Source organism: Erinaceus europaeus, chromosome 19 (assembly GCF_950295315.1).
Source record: "Erinaceus europaeus chromosome 19, mEriEur2.1, whole genome shotgun sequence".
In the NCBI taxonomy this organism is placed as follows: Eukaryota; Metazoa; Chordata; class Mammalia; order Eulipotyphla; family Erinaceidae; genus Erinaceus; species Erinaceus europaeus.
In genome coordinates, this window is record NC_080180.1 from 7,133,119 (window position 1) to 7,159,145 (window position 26,027).

At 44.4% G+C, this 26,027-nt stretch overlaps 1 protein-coding gene across 2 annotated transcripts in view; it reads right to left on the reverse strand.

Annotated features, from left to right (window-relative positions):
• Positions 1-13,443: 13,443 nt before the first annotated feature.
• DUSP10 (dual specificity phosphatase 10) overlaps positions 13,444-26,027 on the reverse strand; it is a 45,385-nt gene continuing 32,801 nt past the window's right edge. For both annotated transcript variants that reach the window (XM_007521311.3, XM_060178465.1), the window contains exons 3-4: positions 17,597-17,965; positions 13,444-14,421 (exon numbers count right to left, since the gene is read on the reverse strand). In XM_007521311.3, coding sequence (XP_007521373.1) covers positions 14,156-14,421; positions 17,597-17,965 — 635 coding nt within the window. In that variant the 3' untranslated portion in view covers positions 13,444-14,155. The remainder of the gene's footprint in view (positions 14,422-17,596; positions 17,966-26,027) is intronic.

The following is a 26,027-nucleotide window of genomic DNA, read 5'->3' on the forward strand; positions in this document are numbered from 1 at the left end:
CTTCGGTGCTCTGATGGTTTTCCATCGTCTGAAGTCTCTCTGTCCATATCTTTCAATCTGAAAAAGTGAAGCCATGACAATGACAAAAAAGAAAGCAAAACACAGAAGGAACCAAAAGGAACAAGCAAGGGAGGAAGCTATGTGACAAAAGTTTGCAGCTCTGAGGGTGTGTGAGCTCATGGGGGGTGGGTATCATGCATGTTTCTGTGCAGGTGAGAAGGCCTCTTAAGGAAGGAGCTACTAGTCCTCTGGATTTGATGCAAACCAGGGGAAATTCAACGGAGTGATTTTCTAACAATGGTGCTGGGAGGCTGGACGAGAAGAGGCCTCATTATCTCCTTTCCAGAGACCTTCTTATCATTTCTGTTTTCTAGCAGTTAAAGTGTAGAGAGTGAGATCAGATTTGTAGGCAGAGCCTGTGAAGGCAGGTTCTAAAGAAAGCCAGAACTTGTGTGCATGGAGAATGGATAGGTGGCCCTGGGTTAGAGCCCCAGCACCACATGGGAGCACCACATGGGAGCATTACAGACAGCACTGTGAGAGCTCTGTGAATCCTGCAGCAGTGCAGTCATATCTCTACTCTCTTTCACTGTCTGCTACCCTCTTTCTCTGTAAAAAAAGAAAAAAAAAAGTATAGAAAAGTGGGTGAGGGGTCTCCTCAGTGGTATCATACATTCCTACCTCCCACATAAGAGAAATAGAAGATTCCATAGGTGGCCTCTAGGGGGCAGGGCACATGTCTGAGCGAGCAACCAGGTGTGACCTCATTCTCCCAGAGATGAAGGTTAACTCCAGGTTCCAGTATCAGCACAATTTTTTTTTTTTGGGGGGGGGGAGTTGTTTGTTTTTGTCACTGACTGCTATTATTATTATCATTATCATTATTTTGTGATGTCAAGTCATATATATGTGATTCCACCAGTTCTGGTTCATTTTTTTTTTAAGGCATTTTGTTTCTTATCAAAAGGAGAGAGAGAAACAGAGAGAGGGAGTGTGCGCACAGCATGTCTCCATCTTCTGTGGAGCTTCCCTCATGCCCTGATCTCCCCATGTGAAGCTGGGACTTAGATTTGGGGTTCTGTGTCATATGGGATGAGCTGTCTCTCAGACCCCTGATTGCTTAGATAAAGCCTCACAGCAGTTAGAGATAGGACCAAAGTGTGGACTTTATGTTTCTGTTTGTTTATTCCCTGAGAAGTATTCGGGGTTGTCTTTGTAGTATATTAAACCCAAGGAAGGAAAAGAGGTTTGGAGAATTAGCATGAGTTATGGAATGTAAAATTCCTGTCAGACCCAAAACTTAAAAATCTATTTCATTCTGATCAGTTCAACCTTGGTAGAAAGCAATCTGGAGAACTCTCACAAGGCTATATAGAAATGGGCCTTCCATGGGAGTCGGGTGGTAGCGCAGCAGGTTAAGTGCAAGTGGCACAAAGCGCAAAGACGGGCGTAATGATCCTGGTTTGAGCCCCTGACTCCCCACCTACAGAGGGGTCGCTTCACAGGCGGTGAAGCAGGTCTACAGGTGTCTGTCTTTCTCTCCCCCTCTGTCTTTCCCTCCTCTCTCCATTTCTCTCTGTCCTATCCAACAATGACGACATCAATAACAGCAATAATAATTACAACAACAATGAAAAATAACAAAGGCAACAAAAGGGAAAATAAATAAATTTTTAAAAATTTAAAAAAAAAACTACTGGCCACAGGTGGCCATAGATAACAATTCATAAATGGGCCTTCCATATTACCCTGCAATTCCTCTCCTGGGAAACCAAACTCACCCATTCATAAAGATACTGTGGCTATGTAATAGCAGCACAGTTTGTAATAGCCAAATCCTAGAAGCGACCTAGGTGTCTAACAACAGATGAGTGGCTGAGTAAGATGTGGTCTACATACACAATGGAATACTACTCAGCTATTAAAAATGGTGAATTCACCTTCTTCACCACATCTAGGACAGAGCTTGAAGAAATCATGTTAAGTGAAATATGCCAGAGAAAAAAGAATGAATATAGGATGATTCCACTCATGGACAGAAGTTGAGAAGTAAGAACAAAAAGGGGGATGAAAAGCAGAACTTGGACTGTATTTGGTATATTGTACCAAAGGTCTCCGGGGGAGAGTGGGGAGGGCTGATTGAGGGTCCTCATGCAAGATGTTGGAGGAAGCCCTAGGCAGGGAGTTAGAGTGTTTTGAAGAAAACTGAGAAATTTTACACATGTACCAACAACTGTATTTACTATTTACTATAAACCATACCCCCTAATAAAATAATCTAAAAACTTATTACATTATGAAAGTCTGAGTGAAATAAGGTGGGGGGGGGGGTTGGTTCTTAGCAAGTGAACGTCCAAACGACAGGCAGAAGTAGTCACGGAGCATATATGCACAGCTCTTCCTCATTGCCTTCCTCCCTTACTGCTTGGGGTGTGGGTTCAGAGAACTGAGGAGAGCAGTCTTTGCATCAAGAGTGGTGGGGAACGAGCTCAGCAACAACTTGCATGCCTAAGGCCACAGAGGTCACAGGTTCAATCTCTGGCACCGCCAGATGCCAGAGCTGAGCAGTGCTCTGTGTTCTTTCTCTCTCCCTCCTCGTTCATATAAATACCTATGTAGGTTTCTTTATAGTCATTTTTTAAGATTATTTTTTTAATTTTTATTTATAAAAGGGAAATCCTGAGGGTTGACATCTTAGGTTGGTATCTCCGGCAACAATGTACAGTAACAAGTCAGAAGCAGCACCAAGCGGCATGGAAGCATGTTAAAGCATGTTATGATTTAGTTGAGGTCAACACAGGCAGCATGACGTTCCTACCACTCCTGAGTTGCAAAACTGGTTTGTTTTTTTTTGTAAATAACACAAATGATACATTGATCCTTGTTCTTTTGTATATTTTAAATATAAAACAAAAACATATATAATATAGATGTAAAATCTGGCTTTCTGTGCTCTAACAATCCTCATAACAGAAACAATATAGTCTTCCAACCCTAACATATTTATTTTCTGGTCTTTTATAGAGAATGCATGCTGAGTTCCGGTAAAAAAAAAAAAATCATCAGAAGCCATCTCCCTTCCCCTGCCACAGTAAGTAAGAGCTTTTGGCTATCGTACCCGAGTCATTTAACTGCTACTGTCTCAACGTATGAGTCTAATTCATGGGGTAATAACTGTTTCTGTCTCACAAGAAACTGTGCTGGTGCATGGTGCTATCGGTATCGTGCAGGCTGAGAAGGAATTATCGGAATATTGTGAGCAGAAATTCATGCCAGAAGGCAAGAAACAAATGCCAGTTTTCTGGGCCTCCTACCAAGAGAAATTTCTAGATATTTAGTGGTTTGAAGTATGCCACAGTGTCACTTCAGGGTGAAGGATAAGTTGTATCTGAGCTGTCCTGGTAATGAGAAAGGAGTGCAATATCTAATGACCTTTTCTGGAATCTAGAGAGGAAAAAATGACCTCTGGAGTATGCTAGACCAATATATTTATCAAGTAACATGAAAGGTTACCACTTTTGAAAAGGGTCCCATGATGCTGTGGTTTTTAATATAAAAATATATGTCTATAGATAATTTATGGCAGGAATTTAAACCTAATGATATGTGGACATTATCTTATACTAGCAGATGGATACCATACTGTGTGAGATACAGATATTCAGTCTTTAAATATTTATTTATTCCCTTTTGTTGCCCTTGTTTTATTGTAGTTATTATTGTTGTTGTTTTGATGTTGTTGTTGTATAGGACAGAGAGAAATGGAGAGAGGAGGGGAAGACAGAGAGGGGGAGAGAAAGATAGACACCTGCAGACCTGCTTCACCACCTGTGAAGCAACTCCCCTGCAGGTAGGGAGCCAGGGGCTCCAACTGGGATCCATAATGCCTGTCCTTGCGCTTTGCACCATCTGCATTTAACCCGCTGTGCTACCGCCCGACTCCCCAGATCTTCAGTCTTTATGACACAGAGTTCCAGTAATCCTTGAAATCTTCTATGGTGAGAGACATAAAGGTGTCTTTTGTTACACTGACAAGGTGTCTTTTGGAAAGCACCTAAGGATGGGGAACATCATGTGATTAGAGAGGTAAAACTCTCAGTTCCTCCTTGGGTGACTGGGAGGGAAGAGATACTGGGATTGCTTGTGTTTCATCAGTAATGGTCAATGATTTTATCAACACCACCTAGGTAATGGGAGCTGAGTTCCTGCCTGGTGGACACATGGGTATCTGAGGAGATTGGTGTCCTTTGAGAGGGCAGGGAGATGTGTGCACTTTCCCCCACCCCTTCTTTGGGTCATTTCTAACCTATATCCCTGGGTAACAAATTGATAATCTAGTTTGTAAAATGTCGCTCGGCAAATTGTGACAATCTCTGACAGATTAATCCATCCCAAGACAGGGTATTTGGAGATGCCAGTTGGGTGTTGATCGGTCAGAAGCACAACCTGGATGTGTGACTCACAGCTGATGTGCTGGGCTGGGGGGAATAATGCTACAGATTCAAGGCACTAATCTGTGGGGTCTTGTGCTTCCTTCAAGTACTTTGTGTCCACTCAAACTCGAGTCCTGAGACAACTAGCTGGCGTCTGAGAATTGCTTGTTGGCAGAAAGACATATCAGGTTTGGGTATATAGAAACCTAGGTTCAGAATAAGAGAAGTTCCTGTAGTAGTTCAAGGCTCTTGTGTGAGCTGATCATTCTTTTAGGGCCAGTAGATAGACCCTTTGATGCTGGCAGTGTCTGTGCTATTGTGGACAGAGATCTTGTAGGAAGGCATCCACCTGGTAGGGGAATAGTTGAATTGAGTACACTTAGAATCTTGGAGCAAACTAATGAGAGTGTCTTTGAAAAAACAATGTAGTTTATGACCATACCACCCTGAACATGCCTGATCTCATCAGAAAAACAGTATAAAAGTGAACACTTCATAGAGCTTCAGGGGGTGGTGTGGACAGTGGCACACCAATTAAGTGCACATAGTATTATGTACAAGGACCCAGGTTCAAGACCCAGCTCCCCACCTGCGGGACACTTCATGAGTGGTGAAGCAAGTCTGCAGGTGTCTTTCTCTCTCCCTCTCTACCTCCCCTCCCCCTCTCAACCTCTCTCTATCCTGTCCAATAAAATGGAAAAAAAGGCTGCCAGGAGCAGTGGATTTATAGTGCTGGCACCTAGCCCCAGTGCTAACCCAAGAGGAAAAAAAAAAAAAGAACTAGGTGCTGGTACCGCTGGTAGCCACCAAGCTTGGGTGGATCACAGCAATACATTACCAAGTGCAAGTGGAATATATGAGCTCAGATACCAGTTAGCTGAATTAAGGTATCATCCAAATACCTAGAGTCTCTATTTCTTCTCTAATATCTTTAGAAACTCATGCTTAAAGTCTCATAAGAAGTTCTCTGTAACCAGTAGAGTTGATGACAGAGTGTTGATTTAATTTGCAGAAGAATATTTGTGTGTTATGCACCATCAAAATAGCTTACTTGGGTTATGATGTGCAAGGTGCTGACTCACTGCATCTATATCGCTCTTGTTTCATGTAAAACAAAAGCTAATACTGACAAGCAAAAATAGCTTACTTGGATAGTGTGTTGTTGTGCCTGTATGCAGCCAGGTTTGAGCCAGCCCCCACATGATGAAAGTTTCAATGCTGTAATGTCTCTTTGTCTGTCTGTCTTTCTTTCTCCCTCTTGCTTTCCCTCCTGACCCCTCTTCTATTTGAAAAAAACAACTGACATGTTCTGCTGGTATCACCCCACAATGGAGCCCCACATTGCTTCCGGTTCTTCCCGAGTGACCAGGAAAATAGGGATGAAGGGTCTCCCAGCGGTGCATCTGACTGTTCATTTTGCCTAAAGGAGAAATAGCCGGCAGTCTGACTCTATACTAATGATTTAGACGACCAGGAACTTAGAAGAAATATGGTTGGAAAGTCGGTGACAGGAAAGTCCGAGATGAGTGCATGGATTCCCAGGAATGGTGGGCATATAAGTCCCATGTGCGTGTTCAACAAAGTATAGAAGGATCTTAATGGCTCTCAAGAGGGTGTAATCTGGGGCTGGGTGGTGGTACACTCAACAGAGTACACGTTTTGTGCAAGGACCCAGATTCTGGCCCCCAGCCCTCACCTGCAGGGGGAGAGCTTCAGGAGAGTGGAGCAGTGCTTCAGGGCCACTTTTTCTCTCTTACCTTCCTTCCTTCCTTCTCAACATCTCAATATGTGTCTTTATAAAAAAAAAATTAAATTAAAAATAAACGCACAGGGGATGGTGGTTGTGTTGTGCAGGTGCTGAGTCCTAGCAATAACCACAGTGGTAACAGGACAATGACATAAGTTGTGGACCTCGTCAGTGTTCTCCCTTAGTCACTCGTGGCATTGCTGGGTGGGCTCACAGTAAGCATGACAGCAGAAATGGTTGGTGCTCATGGGCTCAACATGAGCCTCCACCCATCATGGCTCATGTGTCTATACCTGTTGCCCAGCCTATAACCCTCTGCATGCAGAAAACAATCCTGAACTCCTGAAATGACACCTTTCCCCAGGGACACAGCCAGCCGCTGATCAGTAGGCTGGTGACATTAACCCATTTCTGTCACGGAAGGGACTGCTCATTCCATAGAAACTTGCTCTGTGCGTGGATTTTTATTCCTGGCATGCTGTGCTTTTGTAAAAATCACTATCTGTGGGCATAGGGGTTTCTTCTGTTTTATTCACTGACAAGTCTTTCCAAAATGCACTTCCAACCAAGGAACTGGCTTTTCAGCAAATGAAGTGAGACATCAGACTCGCACTGCTGAAATTCACTAGTCTTGGGGGGTTGTCCTCCACACAAGTCGTGGGTGGTTCTGGTGACAACTCAGTCACTGCATGACGAAGCCAATGTCTGACAGGTTGCCATAAAGTCTCTAAATTGTCGACCAATATATGTTGCTGTTTCTCTTGTCACCAGGACATGCGAGCCTGGCACTCAAGGGGTGGGGTGTGGAAATGGGAAACTCCTCTCACTATTACCACTCTGCAGTCACCTCTTCTGCTGCTTTGAAGGCTCAGTTCCATGGGAGAAGGGTTTCTGTTGGTTGATATAGCAGAGCTCTCTTCAACAGAAAGTTGATGTATCCCGTGGTCCTTTGAGGGTTCTTGTACTAAAGAATCAATAGGCAGGGGGGTTGGCAGTAGTGACCCAGGTTAAGAGCACATGATGCCAAGGACAGGTGTAAGGATCCCAGTTTGAGCCCCCGGCTCCCCACCTATGGGGGGGGGTCACCTCACGATACAGTGAAACAGGTCTGCAGGTGTCTATCTTTCTCTCCCCCCTCTGTCTTCCCCTCCTCTCTCGATTGCTCTCTTTTATCCAACGACAATAACAATAATGATAACAACAACAATAAGCAACAAAAAGGAAAAAATAGCCTCCAGGGGCAGTGGATTTATAGGGCAGGCACTGGGCCCCAGCAATAACCCTTGAAGCAAAAAAAAAAAAAAAAAAAAAAGGAGAATCAACAGGCAAATATGGTTTTTCCTGTGGTGGGTGGCATTGTTATGACTGTTGGGGAGGGGGACTGGATTATTGCTAGATGATGGGGACACAAGTAAGAAAAGAATGTCAGAATGTGGGCACCTCAGACTCTTCAGTCCTCTAGCAAAAAGTATAATGGAAAACAACTTAATACAGGCAAGATAGTTTCAAAACTTTCAAAAAAAATGGGCTGAGGAAATATTATCAGCATTAGCGCAGGACTTGTATGTCCAAGGCCCCAAGTTTGATATCTGGTACCAACATATGCCAAGAGCAACTTGTTCTCTCTGTGTGTTTCTCTCTCTCTCTCTCTTTAAAAAAGGCTAGGTCATTTCAAAAGGCAGGGAATCATGGCTAGGTGAGATACTGGCAGAAAAGAAAGGGTGTATGGAATGAGTCTTGAAAGAAGGGTGGAGAACATCAGCTAGGAGTTATAGATATCAGGACAGTAAAGGGCCAGACAGTGGTGCAACTGGTTAAGCACACATATTACATTGCGCAGGATCAAGCCCCTGGTCCCCACCTACAGGGGGACAGCTTCATGAGTGGTGAAGCAGGGCTGCAGATGTCTCTTTCCCTCTACCTCCCTTACCCCTCTGAATTACTCTCTGTCTCTATCCAATAATAAATACATAAATAAAATAAAAAATAAATAGAAGTCAGGGTGAAGAGGGCTATCAAGATTTCCTACTTTGATATAAATGCATCTGGTTATATATTAACCAATTCCACTTTTCTCCTCTATCTACCATTCTAATAGAATATGGGGTGAAGACAGCTAGTCTTTGTATGATTCCTAGGTTTGCTGCAATCAGGCTCCATTAACAAAGTGACTTATAACCCCTGAGGCTTATTTTCTTACAGTCTGGATGCTAGAAGTCAAACAGGAAGGTATCAGCAGGTTGATCTTGGAAAGACAGTGTGTTTCACGGCTTTCTCCTGCTTCTAGTATTGCCCATCAATGTTGTTCCTTGACTCTTAGAAGATTCATGCCAGTCGCTGCCTCTGTCAGCAGTGTCCAAATAGCCTTCCTTTTATAAGATGAGAGTGATTGCGCTCACCCAACATTCAAACTCACCCAACTTTCAAAAACTCAACTCCATCTGCAAATACCCTATCTCCACACAAGATTACATTTAAAAGGTCTGGGGTTAAAAAGATAAAAATACATATCTTTTTCTGGCCAATACTATTCCATCTGTCTTACACTCACATCTCAGTATTTAAATCTCCTCTCAGAGCAAGAAAGGTGGAAGGGGAGTGAGCACTACAAACACAGATATATCACAAGGGGGGCCATGTATTCTCTTGGAGAGAGAGTGGTTGTGTTTTCAACTGCAGACATGATAATTGTGTGCATGAAGAATACTATTTCTTTTTTTTTTTATTTACAAAAAGGAAACATGAGCAAACCATAGGATGATAAGAGGGTTACAACTCCACACAATTCCCACCACCAGAACTCCGTATCCCATCCTCTTCCCTAATAGCTTTCCTATTCTTTATCCCTCTGGGAGTATGGACCCAAGGTCATTATGGGGTGCAGAAGGTGGAAGGTCTGGCTTCTGTAATTGCTTCCCCTCCGAACATGGGTGTTGACAGGCCGATCCATACTCCCAGTGAGCTTCTTTTTCTAGTGGGGTGGAGCTCTAGGGAAGCAGAGCTCCAGGACACATTGGTGGGGTTGTCTGTCCAGGGAAGTCTGGTTGGCATCATGCTAGCATCTGAAGCCTGGTGGTTGAAAAGAAAGTTAACATACAAAGCCAAACAAATTGTTGAACAATCATGGACCTAAAGGCTGGAATAGTACAGATGAAGAGTTGGGGCACCCTCCATTTTGTAGATAGCTAGTAGGCATATTTTAGTTATATTCCAAAGGGCCTGTGGCTATACTAGTTTTTGTGTGTGTGTGTGTTTTTTCCCCTGAGTCTGAAATCTGATATGCAGGTGGATCCAAGTTATTGTCTGGGGAGATGATGTCATGGCTGAATAAGGAACAGAAAGCTACATCAGGGAAGAGGGTAGCTCCCTAATATGGGAAAGGATTATAAATATTGTTGACTGTAAACCCCATCGATTTGATGTGGTTGGGGGCCCATATTCAGCATAGGAGCCTATGTGACCTCTGCATCCCTGTAGATCTGAGCTCACATTCTGTGGTCATGAGTAGGAAAATTGCAAGCTGCCCCAATATTGACACATCTTCCTCAGGTGTAGCATAGAGTATGTTGTCCATCCTCCCTTAGGAGGATGGGGAACATTCTCTACCATTGTTGATCCAAGTTGAGAACAAGGTCTTATGGGGGGCCACAAAGGGGTCCATTTTGGTATTCCTAAGAATACTATTTCATATGAATGTATATTAAGAATACTATTTCACTAGTGTCTGTCTTTGGACACTATAGTTGGAAGAGTTCTAGACAGGCAGTGAGTTGGCAAGGGATGAACTGCAGTGGTTTTGTGCACTATTAGCTGGAGAAAACCAGAAACTACATCTCCAAGAATTCTTTCTCATCATCCACTAGTTTAAGGGTGCCATTAAGAGACACTTGCATGAGATTCAGAAGGTGACGTGGACAGACCACCGTTATCCTCTATTGAGGACACTGGGCAATATTGCAGCTGGCACAGCACACGCAGTCTCACATATGCTGGCTCACTCTCTGGAGGAGATAGATCACTGCCCCCCCCCCCGAAACTTTCTCCAGACCTCCACCTTTTGCATGTCCCTTGACCAATTAACAGAACACTGGCAGATATAGTCTACCACCTCCTAAAATCAGAGTCATTGACAATTTTCACCTTTGAAAGTCTTCTCTTTTAAGTTTTACTTATATTTATTTGGGGTAGAGAGACATGGAGAAGGAAAGGGAAGCTAGAGAGGGGGAAGAACACACCTGTAGCTCATGAAATTTCTCCCTCTAGGTGGGAACCAGGGCCTTGAACCTGTTCACTCTGCTGGGTGCACTTGATTCCCTTGATTTTTTTTTTTTATCCTAAATACTTCATTATTGTCATTCATTCTGGTGGGGGGATGGGGGTCAGTGCTTAAGTCACTTCCTTCTCATTCTTCTGCCTGTTTCGGACTAAACTTGAAAAACAGCCTGGATCCATACTTCCTATGACTGAAGAGTATAGGTCCTACATATTTGAGAGAATAAAACTAAGGCTGTTTATGACTACTTTTAAGAAGCCCATTTACAAACCAGATGATAACCATTCTGTTTGGCTCACCAGTCTTCTTATCTTGTAGAAGCTCTAAGTACAGTATTTTATAGCATTCTGTCTTGGTCAATCTCAGAAGAGACTAATCTCCTGGTTTTTTACTCATGTGGCGTATTTCTTTAGTTTTTATTTCACTATGAATTCCCATTTCCTCCTGGTTCCCATGTTGTCTGGCCCTTTCAGAAGGATGTCTTTCCATGTTACGGTTAACATGTGATTCCTGGGCTGTGTACATTTCTTCTTTCACATCCACCCTTCTACATTTCCCCCATTTTTCTATTGCCCTGTTCATTCCAAAGTAACTGACACAGGTTCCCCCATGAAATGTGAACTCTCTAACCTGGTGAATAGTGGTAGTTTACAACTGATAGGGAATGTGTTCACCATGAGATCCATGTGGATAGAGAGTGGAGAAACTGTCCTGTTTATTTGAGGTAATAATGTCTGTTGTGTCCCTCCCCCCCCCCTTTAGTTATTAGCTATGTTACAGATGTAGTCTGTGAGATCATTAAATTCATTTAGCATGAAACAACCCTTGTTGGGCTTGGAGGATGATGCTTTTTTTGGCCAGAGACCTGGCTTTCTGAAGACAGCACAAAATTACTAGAGCAGTGGTTTGGTTAATCCATATTATTTTCATGGATACAGAGAAGCTAAATGACACAAAACAGAATAGCAAAAAAGACTTGACTTAGTCTCAGAATTCTTGGTATGTGGGCTAGTGGGATTCCTATCTGCCTGCCCTAGAACTGCCTTTCTTTCCAAATCATAAAGTTCAGAAAACATAAATCATTTCCATGTAGCTAAAGAGGAAAATATATTGATTCTTCTCCATGTTTTGGGAAAATACACACATACACAGAAACAGAAGATAGTGAAGGGGGGAGAGGGGAAATCATACGCTCTATCAAAAAGTCCTGCCCTCTGACTGAATTTGGACTAAAAAAAAAAAAAATAAAATGTCTAGTGAATCACCATGTATTTAAAGTCTTGTTATTACAAACCAACCTAATTAGGCCTTAGTATTCTCTAGCACCCCCCAAAAAATGTTAATTTAAGGCAGAAAGAGAAAGCAGCATAAGAGATTTACTTTTCACCTGATCACCACTTGGTAGCAAATCCAAAGGATTCACAAAACAGCTCAGCTCAATTCCTACTAAATGCAGCCTACACTTTTTAAAAAAGTATAAGTCATATCTCTTCTAATAAAAAAGCTATTTAAAATAAATGAGTATCAAAAAGATTTCAAGATATTTTTTCTGCAAGGAAATATTCACAAACGTGTATCTGTCATGTGTATACACAGGGCTACCAAGATCCTTCAGCTTCTGTACTGGCTCCAGGCAAATTTCACTTTGCTTGGTATCTTCCCTCTGATGATCAAGTTCCTCTAGACATTCATGTTGGTGAAGCACAGACACTGTTGTGACTATATTCTTGCCCTCCCCACCCCATCCCAGATCTCTGTGGATTGAGACTAGATGGAATAAAAGTCATGAAGTCAGCTAAGTGAGACAGGGAAGTTGTACTTGGGGAGCCAAGTTCAGTTTGTGCTCCAGAGTAGGGAATCACAATTTGCTGCAGCTCTCACTACATAATGAATTTATCAAGTGGCATTGGAGAGGGTGAGGTGGCAATGGAGGGACTGAGCAATGTGTTCATTGATCTGATCATCCACCAAGACTCAGAGGCTGGTTTAGAAACATCTTCAGTGGTCCAGGTGATGGTACACCTGGTTGAGCGCACATGTTACAGTGAACAAGGACCCAGGTTCGAGCCCCCGGTCCCCACCTACAGGGAGAAGGCTTCACAAGTGGTAAAGCAGTGCTGCAGGTGTCTCTCTGTCTCCCTCCCTCTCTACCACCCCCTTCCCTCTCGATTTCTGACTGTCTCTATACAACAGATAAAGATAAAAAGAATTTTTAAAAATCTGTTTGATTAAAAAAAAAAAAAAAAACACCTTCAATGTTACAGGTGTCTGTCGCTTTCCCTCTCTATCTCCCTCTTCCCTCTCAATTTCTGGATATTTCTATCCAATAAATAAAGATGACAAAAAATAATTTATTGGAAATACCATCTTCCCTTAAGCTGACTTTAACCTGGAGTGCTCCCTACCTTGGAGGACCGGCATTGCAGAAGAGTAGTGAGAGAAGCGGGAATAATGACCAGCCAGGCCTAGCCCATTTTTTTTTCCTGCTTCACACTGAGAACAGAGAAGAGTTCCCTTCTTCAGCCCCACAAAACCTGTGTTTATTCCCAATGTACAAGTCACCAGAGCTCAGAGAAGACAGGAGGAAAAAAACACGCTCCCAAAATACATTTCATTTATATCATGAAAATAAATCTTTCCACAACCAACAGAAACACACCAAGATTATTATGTTTTTTTTGCGAAAAATATTTTTAAATAAATTTTTGTCTTTTTTTTTTTTACATTCTGATATACATATGTAACAAGGTTTATGGCACTGTAACCAGACTCAAATCCAAAAAGGGGGAAAAAATTAAACAAAGGGAAAAGGTGGGAAGGAAAGTAATGGGTTTGTTGAATTCCTTTCTCCCTCCAAGCTGGCCAGATTCATACTATGTGTCTATCTCTTGGCTGCCAGCTCTGTCGTGTCTGCACACTCCAAAAGCCCTACTATTGCACAAAAGCCAATGAAGGCATATGGTATAATGGTCAATTGTTATTTCAAAAACAAAACAAAACAAAACAAAAAAAACTCTTACACCCAGGGTTAGGGGTGGGGAGGAGCTCAAAACACACAAAATCAACAGTATTCTCTGTCACTTTAGAGGGTGGGAAGTTGGGAAGGGCTCCCAGATCACTGCAGTGGCCCTGGCCTTCTCCTCCTCGGACCCCTCACGGCCCCCTCTGCTGGTCTGGGCTTTGCTCACCCATTTGGGTCCCGAGTAGGCCCGGGCTTCCACCATCAAGTCTCTGCTGCTTGGCTCTTTTGAATTGGTTTAAACTGTATCGTCTTCGGTCTATGAACCTGCACAGACTATTTGCATCATCAGCTCTACAAACAGCTTAAAAGGAAAAGAGGGGAAGGAACCTGTCACCTTATATTTTTCTGTGTCGGCTAAAAAAGAAGAAGAAGAAGAAGAAGAAGAAGAAGAAGAAGAAGGAGAAGGAGAAGGAGAAGGAGAAGGAGAAGGAGAAGGAGAAGGAGAAGGAGAAGGAGAAGGAGAAGAAGAAGAAGAAGAAGAAGAAGAAGAAGAAGAAGAAGAAGAAGAAGAAAAAGAAGAAGAAGAAGCAGCAAACAAAAAGAAATAGGAGCTGAGCAAAAGTTTGTCTCCATTCACAAACATTAGTTACCACCATCTGAAAAAAGAAAAGGAAGGAAGCAGAGTCCTGTCTCCTGACTTGTCCTCCCTGGAGAGCGGCCCCCTGGCCACACAGAGCCTGTCACACCACCGTCTCCACACCCATCAGCTTTGGTGTTAGGATCCTCGGGGTCACACCATTGTTCAGATCTTCCTCAAACTCCAGCAACTGCCCCATGAAGTTGAGGTTGGGCGAAATAATTGGTCGCTTGCCTTTGACAAATTTGTAAGCATCAGTCATGGTCATCCGGGTGTGTTTCATCAAGTAGGCGATGACGATGGTGGCCGAGCGGGACACGCCGGCCTGGCAGTGGATGAGGAGTCCTTTCCCACACTGGTGAGCTTCCTCTGGACCCAGGAAGAAGGCAGGAGGGAAGGGGACAGGGAGGAGAGAGAGAGGAGAGAGGTTAACTAGCTGTTCTCTGACCCCAGCAATGTCAGATGGTATAGAGAACAACTACATATATAAAGTAAGATTAATTTATTTATTTGTGAGAAAGAGAGAAAACCAGAGCACCCTTCTAGTATGTGTGATGTCTGGGATCACAGTTGGGGCCTCATGCTTGAGAGTCCAATTCTTTTTCCACTGGGCCATCTCCCCAAGTGCAAGAAAGAATGTTCTCAAGTGGGTTTAAAACAGTGTTTTAATGCTAATCAATCAAATATCACTGATGGATTAACCATGTCTGTTTCTAAGTGCTATTGTCACCACCTAGGAGTGGTTAAAAGCAGTCAGAGCAGGGCTGGCTGGTAGCAAATCTGGTTGAGCACACATATTACCATCAACAAGTTCCCAGGTCCAAGTCCAAAGTCCCCACCTGCAGGGGGAAGTTTTACAAGTGGTAAAGCAAGTCTACAGTTGTCTCTGTCTCTCCCCCTCCCACACATCGTGTGTGTGTGTGTGTGTGTGTGTGTGTGTGTGTGTGTGTGTGTGTGTGTGTGTGTGTGTGTGTGTATGTGTGTGTGTCTTACAGGAAGACCCAGGGCTGAAAGGCAGGAGCCCAGGATTAAAAGTTCACTCCTCTGACACTGTAATTCTCACAACCTTGGAGTAATCCCTTTACTTTTCTGAGTCAGAAATTGCTTTCCAAATGAATATTCCACGATCTTATATATATATAAAACATAATTAATACATAAAACAGCTGGGCAAAGTGCACAGCACATTCAAATCCAAATTAGAAGGTGAACTACAATGGATCAAGCGTGACCAATTGTTCTATCATACCTTGGATGAGGGAACTCATGTGAGTCAGATGGTTTCCCCCAAGCCTCTATCCCTCTGCCTCAATGCATGGGGGACAATTAAAGTAAAAGCCCAGGGAATAATATCATTGGGCTGAGGAATCAAAACTGGTAGAGGGAAACTCTACACCGAGGCCTTGCTTGGCTCTGCTAGACTTTCAGTGAATATTAATGTTTACAAAATCCAACTGTGTTTCCTCTAAAGCAAGACTCTAAGATTTCAGCTTATCCAGTGATACGACAGCAAGCATTCAATTGTGCCTATGTTGGTTGCGATGTTGGATTGCTTCTCAGGGTAAATGTTATTATTTGGTTTCTCTTCTTAAAAAAAAAAAAAAGAATAATCTATAAGGAATGTAGGTACTTTGACTGAAATCCTCTTAGAAGAAGTTCATCTCACTGCTACTTAGTCACAGTGCCCCCAAGGCAAATAAAACCGCATCCTATTCCAGTATTTTGTGTCCTTTGTCCATCAGGAAGTTCTTCCTATGCTTAATGACAAAGGGTTTTTCTTTGGGCTTCAAGATTTGGGGAAGTTATTATAAACGAGGCATCTGTGGTATCTATTCATCCTCAAGTTCCCAATTAAGAACTAGAAGAGTTGAGCAAACACTATTCCAGAGGAAGACCTCAGGCTGGAGAGCGGGGGCCCTGGGTTAGGGTCATTCCTCTGACACTGTAATTGTCACAACCTTGGAGAAATCTCTTTACTTTTCTGAGTTTAGTAATCAATCAGAAATCGCTTCCTAAATAAACATTCCATGATCTTATAGTAAAAAAAATAATAATTAATAGAACAGCTGGGCAAAGTGCACACAACACATTCAAATCCGCCAGACCCAATGGCTGTTTAACCCAAGACTTTTCTCTGATAAAGGAGCATCAAATAGAAGTGTGAACTCCCTGGGACAGAGGCCAGTGACCAAAAGTTGCAATATTCAGGAAAAAGCCCTGGGCCACCAGTTTGTTTGAAGGCACTTAGAAAAAAAAATAATAATAATAATTGATGGATATCTTCTAGGGGGCAAAATGTTTCCTAGTTGATCACTTGAAACTCCAAATAGTTCAAGGCCACAGATGCAGCAAATGGCTAAGTCAGTATTATGTTTAGGTTGGTGGTTAGCTGGAACTGCAGATTAGAGCCTGCCGCTGTTGCTAAGAGTTTTTCTCCTTGGAACGTCTGTGAACGACACAGCTTCATCCCTCCTACTTCAGTGATTGTGGGGTGAAGTGGCTCAGGAAATGGAGTCCCCTCTTAGCAGCACTTACACCCCAAGATTAAGAACCAAGTTAAAGAGGAAGTAAGAAAACTACCCAAACCTGTCGGGAGGTTTTTTTATACAAGGTGCTTGCTCCAATATTACTTTTTCTCAAAGATACCTTTATCTCAACTTCCTAATGAGATATGTCAAGGTAAATTAATTTAACTCTAGGAAAAGAGAAATAAAAATCACCTCTTATGTGAGCTGAAAGAGGGACTTGGGGGGGGGGGTAGTGACAGGGAGGTAAGTGTCCATTTAGAGATGGTGTCATAGTCACTGTATTTTATTTCCTACAAGGTGTTGGTAGACCAGAGAGCTAGAAAGCCAGCTCTGTGCCCAGTTTCTCACTACCTTGTCAATTTTTCTGAAGGTGAGAGGAGATATTATCAAAGACATCTATGATAACCTCTATCATTATTTTTCTTAGTGGGAAATCAGAGCATAGGTCTATTATATGTAGTGCTGGGGATCGAACTTAGAACTACATACTTTTATTCCTCATGTTCTACTGCTATGCCACCTCCCAATAACATCTCTACCCCTTTTCCACTGAGAACTTGAGGGAGATGTCTTGCTGGTGGAATGGATCCCAACCAAACTGAATGCCTATTCATTTTTTGCTTGTTTGTTTGTTTGTTTGTTTTTGCCTTCCAGGGTTATATCACTGGGGCTCAGTGCCTCCACTCCTCCTGGAGGCTATTTTCCCCATCTTTGTTGCCCTTTTTGTTGTTGTTGTTGTTGTTGTTGTTATAGATGTTGTTCTTGGATAGGACAGAGAGAAATTGATAGAGGGAAAGACAGACAGAGTACCTGTTCATGTTTACAACCACCCCAGAGATTCTAATACTAATACATGAGCTACAAGTTAGGAGAGATCTTTGAGGGTACCAGCTAGCAGAGCCCACCACAACCCTGGGACATCTTCCCTGCTGCCCTGGAGGAAGCCTCAGCCTGGACTTCAAAGCCCTCCAGCCTGGGAGGACAGGAAGGCAGAGGAGGAGGAGGGAGACTCTTACCGATGAACTCAAAAGCCTCTTCGAAGTACTGCCGCAGGTTCTGTTTGTTGCTGTCGGTGGCGGGCAGCCGCTTGTAGTTGAAGAGGCCTTTCTCATAGTGGTAGAGGGGCAGGTGCGTGGTGACGTTGATGACATAGCCAATGTTGAGCCTCTGCAGGCTGTCCAGGTCCTGGGCATCTTGCTCGTTGCCCAGGAAGAGGAAGGGCAGGATGGGGGTCAGCTCCGCATTCTCAATGTCCGGCGTGGTGGGGATGGATTGAGGTAGCAATCCCGAGGCTGCAGATGTGGCGCCCGCCTCCCTGCACTCCTGCAGCTGGAGGGAGTTGTCACAGAGGTTTTCATGGTTCTGCTTAAAGCTGCTAAGTCCACCTGGAACCAGAAAGCAAGAGTGAGTCTGAAACTCCAGCATGGGCAGAAAATGCTACCTTCCCCATTGGAGCCAGTGTGCCCTGTGGCCAAGGGATGTTTCTTATTGTTATTATTACTCTAATTATTATTATGAATTACTGTACTATTTTATTTAAAAGCAAATAAAAGTCAAGAAGGAAGGGGGAAAGAGAGAGAGAGACCCACAGTACTGCTTCACTGCTAATAAAGCTTTCCCCCCAGGTGGAGACTGGGAGTTTGAGCACTGTTCTTTGTGCATGGTCATGTGTGTGCTCTACCGGGTGTGTCACCAGCCAGCCCCTATTATTATTCTTAACCAGAGCACTGCTCTGCTGTTGGAAGTAATGAGGATCAAACAGAGCATCTCTTGCCTCCAAGCCCTATGAATTGCCTGCCTGTACAATCTCCCCAGGCCAACGTAACATTCTAAAAATAGGTTTACTCCCAGGGCCTCTAGCCTTCAGAGTCTGTGCAATTCCACCATGCCCAGAAGACTCTTTGTTTAGTATTGTTTTTATCTCAGATAAAAAGAGAGGAGAGGAGAGCCACTACAGCAACGCTCCACCATTCAGAGCTTCCCTTGGCGCTTAATGCTCCCTCTCAGGTGGTGCCAGGGGCTCAACTCCCGGTCCTCCTGCCTGATCAAGTGTGAGTTCTTCCAGGGAACTGTCTCCCGGCCCCGGCCATTTTTAATTATATGTACAAACAAAACAAAAAGGCAAGGCCATCCAGAGAGCCAGAGGGAGGATATTGTTACCTGTGGTACTTTGGGAATGTGTTCTCTAAACAAACTGGGGCAAGTTTCCCTGGAAATGGTTCCATACAGCATCAGGTGATTTCATCAGCAGCAAATCTGATCTGCCTCCCAGAGCCATATGCTCAGTGGCCTACATAGAACCTTGCACTTAGGGAGCCGGGGGGAGGCGCGGTGACCTTCTCTGGCTAACTGCTTAGAGCATTTGGCTCAGCAGACCTGTCTTGTACCCCCGCAAGCCTATCTCTTGCAGAAGGGCAGGCTGATCAGGACTTTGGAAGATCCATCCAAACTCAGCTACAAGACCCGTCCTGCCTTCCTGCCACTCTGTGGCTCTGTGACTTGGGTCAGTTAATGTCTCTCTCTCTATGACTCAGTTTCTGCATCTGTGCAGTGAGGGTGCTGGCACCCACCACTTAGTGTGAATGGATACTCAGTAAGTACTTAGCACACTGCCTGCAATTCAGCACCACCCAGCAGAGCTTTGTTATTTTTATGCACAGTATTTCTATCATTGTCCACAAGTGACAGCAACAGAGAAAATGTTTGGAAAAGACAAAAATGGAGGGGGAAGGGGTCTGTCCTTAGAGTCTCCTTAGTGATCTCTCCCAAGGAGACCCCGGATATAGATCAGCTCTGACTTCTGGCAGAGCAAAGTCTGAGAGCGGCCCTCCTCTATAGCTCCTTGCACCCTCATTTCTGAAGCTCATGATACATTAAGTTTCCAGGGCACGGCTAAGGATATCTTTGAACACACTCCTTTGAGACTGAATCTCTGTTCAATTGTCTAAGCCATGAAGTTATGAGACTAACATTAAAAAAGGAGGGGGTGGTGGTGCTCCTGGTTGAGCACACAAGTTCCACTGCACAGAGACCCAGGTTCAACCTCCCAGTCCCCACCTGCAGGGGGAAAGCTTCGTGAGTGGTGAAGCTGGTCTCTCTGTCTCTCTCCCTCTCTATGTCCACCTTCCTCTCAATTCCTGTCTCTATCCAATAAATAAATAAATATAATAAAAATATTTTTTAAAAAAACTAAGCTGGGAGTCGGGCTGTAGTGCAGCGGGTTAAGTGCAGGTGGTGCAAAGCACAAGGACCGGCATAAGGATCCCGGTTCGAGCCCCCGGCTCCCCACCTGCAGGGGAGTCGCTTCACAAGTGGTGAAGCAGGTCTGCAGGCGTCTATCTTTCTCTCCCCCTTTCTGTCTTTCCCCCTCCTCTCTCCATTTCTCTCTGTCCTACCCAACAACAACGACAACAATAATAACTACAACAATAAAACAACAAGGGCAACAAAAGGGAATAAATAAAATAAATATTAAAAAAAAAAAAAACTAAGCTAAAGGGTGCCAATTTCCCCTCCTCTACAATACAACTCCTTCACCCCCAAAAAGTGAGGTCACATGATGGGAATTTACTGTCATGGAATCACTAATCAAAGATCATCAGCTAAAGCTCGAAAGATGTTCCCTACCGTATTATCTAAGATTACAGAACAGGCCAAGTCAAAAAACGAAGCATATGGCCAAGGAATGGGTGTGAAGCAGGAATATTCACACAGTGAAACATAAACACAGCCATCCCACGTTGCCAAAGAACAAAGGAAACATTTCTGTTGAGTCTTAAATGGGATTGAAAATCAGTCACCTCCCCCATGATCCATAGCTGAAGCAGTGTGACAAGAAGGCTCCTTTAAGCTGGGGTGCTAGTGTCTTACTAACACTGCATCCTTTCATGTCTGTTGGATGAATCATAACATGTGGACAAGGCGACTGTTTGTTATGAGGGTCAGGCTCTACAGTCAATGGGAAAAGACTATGGAAACGAAAGTGCCTGAGTTACCCCCAAGTCAGCTTTCATTCTGGTCAAACAGCTGGATGCACTGCGGCTTTCTCCTTGTCAGCGGAACCCCCACCCACCAAATAGAATGCTGACCCCTGCAGAACGATGTCTTATGTCTGCCTCCAATGCTTCAGGAGAGATGACAGGAAGCACCAAGTGTGGATGGGGTTCAGCGGTGCTGAAGTAAGGACAAGAAGTCTATCTGTCCATCTGCTAGCTTCTGAGCCTCACAATCATTCACCCTTCTCCATTTCAAGTCTTGTCTTTAGCAACCACAGTAACAAGTTCCTGAGAGGCGCCCAGGGCAGCAAGCACTGGGACCTATTCAGGGCAGGCCGGGGAGTTTGTATTTTCCTTAAAATGCACGACCCAAAGGAGATTCAGAAGGGGGATGTTAAGTTCACGCCTTTGTAAGCATCAAAATCTACTTTTGCCTCTTTTTTTCCCTCAATTTATTAAATTGTTTAATAACAGAGAGTGAGTGAGACAAGACACACACACACACACACACACACACACACACAGAGAGAGAGAGAGAGAGAGAGAGATGGAATCAGAGTGTCATGCTGACAGAAGAAAAACCAGCACCCAACATGGGACCTCACACGTCAGTTCTTTGCACTAAATGCTGGGTTATCTCCCAGGCTTCTTCCTACCCTCCACCTTTTGAAAAGCTACACTTTTATTTTCATTGATTTCTAGAATTAATCTCTGCCCTTGCTGATTACTCATAGATTCTGCTCTGAAATCACAAGAATCCAGTCTGGACCCCAAAGAGATCATTTTAAAGAAACGAAGAACTTAAAAACACTTGACAATCAACTACTTTTAAAAACATGCTGTGGTAGTTGTTTTCTAATTACCCACCCTTGCTACCCGGCAATGCACAGATGGGACCCAAAAGAGTTATTTGAAAATCAGCCCAGCTTTGCCTCTCTAAGGTCCGGGTAACTGGGGCCACACTGCTTCTGTGGTGGGAAGCCAATTCACTCTTTTTTTTTCCCCCTCCTTAAGAAAAAAGCAGTTGCTACACTTTTCCATAATAGATGAAAAGAAAGAACAGCAAAATAAACTCAAAAGAAGTCTCTGGGGGTGGGGGAGAGAAAGCTTTCCCTCTCTGTTCTGATTTAGGGTCCTCAAGCTGTAATTTGTCTCAAAAGCAGATCGTTTAAATAAAAAAATAAATAAATAAAAAATAAAGCATGCCAGAAAATGCCCCACACAGAAAAAGCAGCAAACAGCTCTTTAAAATTCTGTCTCTCACCTCCTTCCCCAATGACATCAGCTGGAGGCTCTCCACCTGCCCAGTTGCCATAGCAGTCACACAAAGACATACAATGACATCAGTTGGCATGATATCAGCTCTTTGAGTGCAAACAATACAAGAAGAACTACTTTGTTTAAGGCCTTTGGTGCAACTGTGTTCTGGGGAGCCAATGATGTAATGCTAACAGGTGGCATAGGCCTTCCATTTGCCTAATGGGGGCAAAAAAAAAAAACCTCATAGGGTTGGGAGTGGGGGGTTGGAGCAGACAGCCAGAAGGCTCATAGTCGGAGGAGGAGGTGCTCCCTTGCAAGGCTCTGTGGACACAGCATGTGAAAGGCATACCGGCACTCTGCTCATGGAAGATTTTGGAGAGGGAGTGAAGAGAAAAGGAAATATCAGTTGAATTCAGACATATTCGCAGGACAAGGCCGTTCTCTGAGATGGAGACAGGATGTGGGGGAGAGAATGTCTCCCATTCAGTCGTGGCCTGCTGGTCAACCTCAACACCAGTTCTCATGCAGGGCCATGTATGTCTATTTTGTACTTTAGTCACCGGGGTCTTTTGTGGAGAGCAGTGCTGAAGGCCAAAGGAATCAGTGGAACCCCCGTCCCTACAGGGCTAAAGTTCTAGAGGAATGTCTGTAAGGAAAATTGATTTGGCGTCCCCCCGCCCCCAACAGGGCATAACAGGTAGGCAGGGGAGAAGGGCCGGAGTAAGGCTACCACGGTTTTCTCTTCTAATCCCCACCCTGCCTATCCACCGTCTCTCAGCAAAGATCCAAGGGACTTCTCATGCAGTGAGGAGCTTCAACTAGCTCCAGCTGTGGGCACCACAACATGGCGTTTAGAAGCGAAGATGTAGGGAGTCGGGTGGTAGTGCAGCGGGTTAAGCGCAGGTGGCGCAAAGCACAAGGACTGGCGGAAGGATCCCGGTTCGAGCCCCCGGCTCCCCACCTGCAGGGGAGTCCCCTCACAGGCGGTGAAGCAGGTCTGCAGGTGTCTGTCTTTTTCTCCCCCTCTCTGTCTTCCCCTCCTCTCTCCATTTCTCTCTGTCCTATCCAACAACAATGACATCAATAAACAACAAGGGCAACAAAAGGGAATAAATAAATTAATTAATTAAAATTTTAAAAAATTTTTAAAAAAAGAAGCGAAGATGTGGTAGATGTGTGGTTGAGGGAGGAGGTCAGAGGCAGAAAGACTGGGCGTTGTGACTCTACCCTAGAGACCTGTGAGTGTAGGTGCAAGTCATTTTCCTCTACTGTGCTTCAGTTTTCTCATCTGTAAAAGGGGCAATAATACCCGCCACCTGTAGGACTGTGCATGGCTAGCAATAGTACCCTCTTCCCGTGACTGCCTGGAGAAGCAAACTGGTCAATAAAAAGAAAGTGTTTTGAAACAGCATCTACCACACATTAAGCATTTTTCTCCACTACATTGGGAAACTATCGTTTTCAAGATCCAAATAAACATTTTACTTAATATAAAGATTAAATGAGGGGCCAGACGGTGGTGCACCTGGTTAAGCGCACACATTTTAGTGCTCAAGGACCCAGTTTCAAACCCCTGGTCCCCACCTGCAGGGGGAAAGCTTGCATAAGTGCAGAAGTAGCACTGCAGGTGTCTCTCTGTTTCTCGGGCTGGGTGCTGGTGCACCTGGTTGAGCGCACATATTACAATGATCCAGGACCCCGGGTTTGAGCCCCAGTCTTCATCTGCAGAGGGAAAGCTTTTTGAGTGGTGAAGCAGGGCTGCAGATGTCTCTCTATCTCTCTCCCTTTCTATTTCCTGCTTCCCTCTTCATTTCTGGCTGACTCTAGCCAATAAAAATTAATAATAATAATTTTAAAAGATGAAATGACAAGAAACTCATATTCCATAAAATTTACTTTTAAAACCTTTTCTTTTTTATGTGGATCCAGGACTTGTATACACATGCTATTTGTGTTTTTTGTTCAGAGAGAGATGGGAAAAGACAGAGAGGGGAGAGACACACCATAGCCCTGGAACCCCCCCCCCCCCCCCCCCCCGTGACAGCACCTTCCATGTGATGCCAGGGCTCAAACCTGCACAGGTGAAGACACATGTCCTACCCACTGAGCTATAACTCCAGTCCCTTAAATCTGATTTCAAAAGAACAAGGAACCAAGGTACATGAGAAGCTTGAAAGTATATATTTTTAAATGTGGTTTTATTATATTTTGTTTAATTTCAAGTTCAATTTCATCTCACACCATTTATTTTGAAAGGATCTCTCTGTTTAGCTTTTTGAGTTTTTTTTTAAATTTATTTTTTGTAAGTGTGAGAGGAGAGAGAAAAACTGAGAGGGATGAAGAGAGAGAGAGAGAGAGACCTGCAGTCCTGCTTCACCACTCATGAAGCTTCCTCCCTCCAGGTGGAAACCAGGGACTTGAATCCAGGTCTTGGCACATGGTAGCTATGCACTCAAACAGGCATGTCACCGCCAGCCCCCTGCTTAGTTCTCTTAAGAACTAAGGTTCCGTTCGAACCCTGGCTCCCCACCTGCAGGGGAGTCGCTTCACAGGCAGTGAAGGAGGTCTGCAGGTGTCTATCTTTCTCTCCTCCTCTCTGTCTTCCCCTCCTCTCTCCATTTCTCTCTGTCCTATCCAACAACGACAACAACAATAATAACTACAACAATAAAACAACAAGGGCAACAAAAGGGAATAAACAAATAAAATAAATATTTTTTAAAAATTTTTAAAAAAAGAACTAAGGTTCCTTTGTTTATGAGAGAATAAGAGAGAGAGAGAGAAAACCATTCCTTTCACATGTACAATTCCTGGGATGGAAGCAGTGTCCACTGAGCCATCAGACTCTCGACATAAAGGAAGCCACAGCCCTGCTAGACAGTGACTGGCTTATCTGACTTCATTCCTCAGCCCCAGCTCTCACTATAAGGGCTGCACACATTTTGAGCTCTGGCTTTCCAGGAGGCGGAGAGGGTATGTTAAACAGGACTGGTGGTGCACCTGGTTGAGTGCACATGTTACAATGTGCAAGGACTGTGTTCTGGGAAGTGGTGCAGTGATAAGACTTTAGACTCTCAAGCACAATGCACAAGGACCTGGGTTCGAGCCCCCAGTTCCCACCTGCAGGGGGGAAGCTTTGCGAGCGGTGGCACAGGGCTGCAGGTGTCTCTCTATCTTTCTCCCTATCTTCCCTACCCTCTCAATTTCTGGCTGCCTCTATGCAATAAATAAAGATAACTGAAGAAGGAGGAGGAGATAGAGGTGGTGGTGGAGAAGAAGGAGGAGGAGAAGGAGGTAGAGGAAATGGAGGAGGAAGAGGTGAAGACTGCCTTCCCACTCTGCCCTGATCACCCTCCCAGACCCATAGCCCACATAACTGTCCACAGGGCTCAGTATAGACATTTTCTGGGCATGCGCAACAATGCTAGAGGCAAGCTTGTTCAAGCTTTATCTCAGCAGCAGCCTCCCTTCCCTGATGGGCACAGTCAGCACCTTGCTTCTGAGTGGCAGAGTCCTGGCACCTCCAAGGAAACAGGAGAGGCCAGCGAGGGGACCTTCTGGCTGGAGCAGCGGACTCCAGATGTAGGGGGTGGGACTCTATTTGGAGTCCTGTTTGGGCCCCGCTGCTGTTTTGGCTGCTGCTGTCCTGGAAACGCAAGTGCCCGCTGGACTATGAGTCACTCTGCGTGGCCAGTGGCTGACAGCAGCAACCACAGCCAAAAGCAGAAGTGAAGACTGAGAGAGTTCCAGATCCTCCACGGGGTTGGGGCACCCACAGCCCAGCTCCCAGAGGGCTTCAGGCCAAGCTGGGGAGTGAGAGTTCTGCAGACACAGAATGTGGAAGGAACAGCCCCCCAAGCTGGTACTTGCAGATGGGAGGTGGGGGGATCTAGACCTGGGCTGGGAACAGATTGCCGGATTCTCTTCTGTGGTCCAGTGTTTCTTACTGGGGGACGTGTCTCTTAAAGGAAAATGGCTCTTTGATGACTATCTCCAGAGGTTCTGGGGCCAGGCTTGAGTTTAAATCCCTGGCACCTGTGGCCAGGACGATGATTCAGTGCCATAACACAGCGGGCTTATATGGGTGGGGTCGTGAGTTCTGTCCCCAGCACCACAGGTGTAGAGTGAGACTCTGGTTTATAGTTTCTCTCTTTCTCTCTCTTTCATACACACACACACACACACACACACA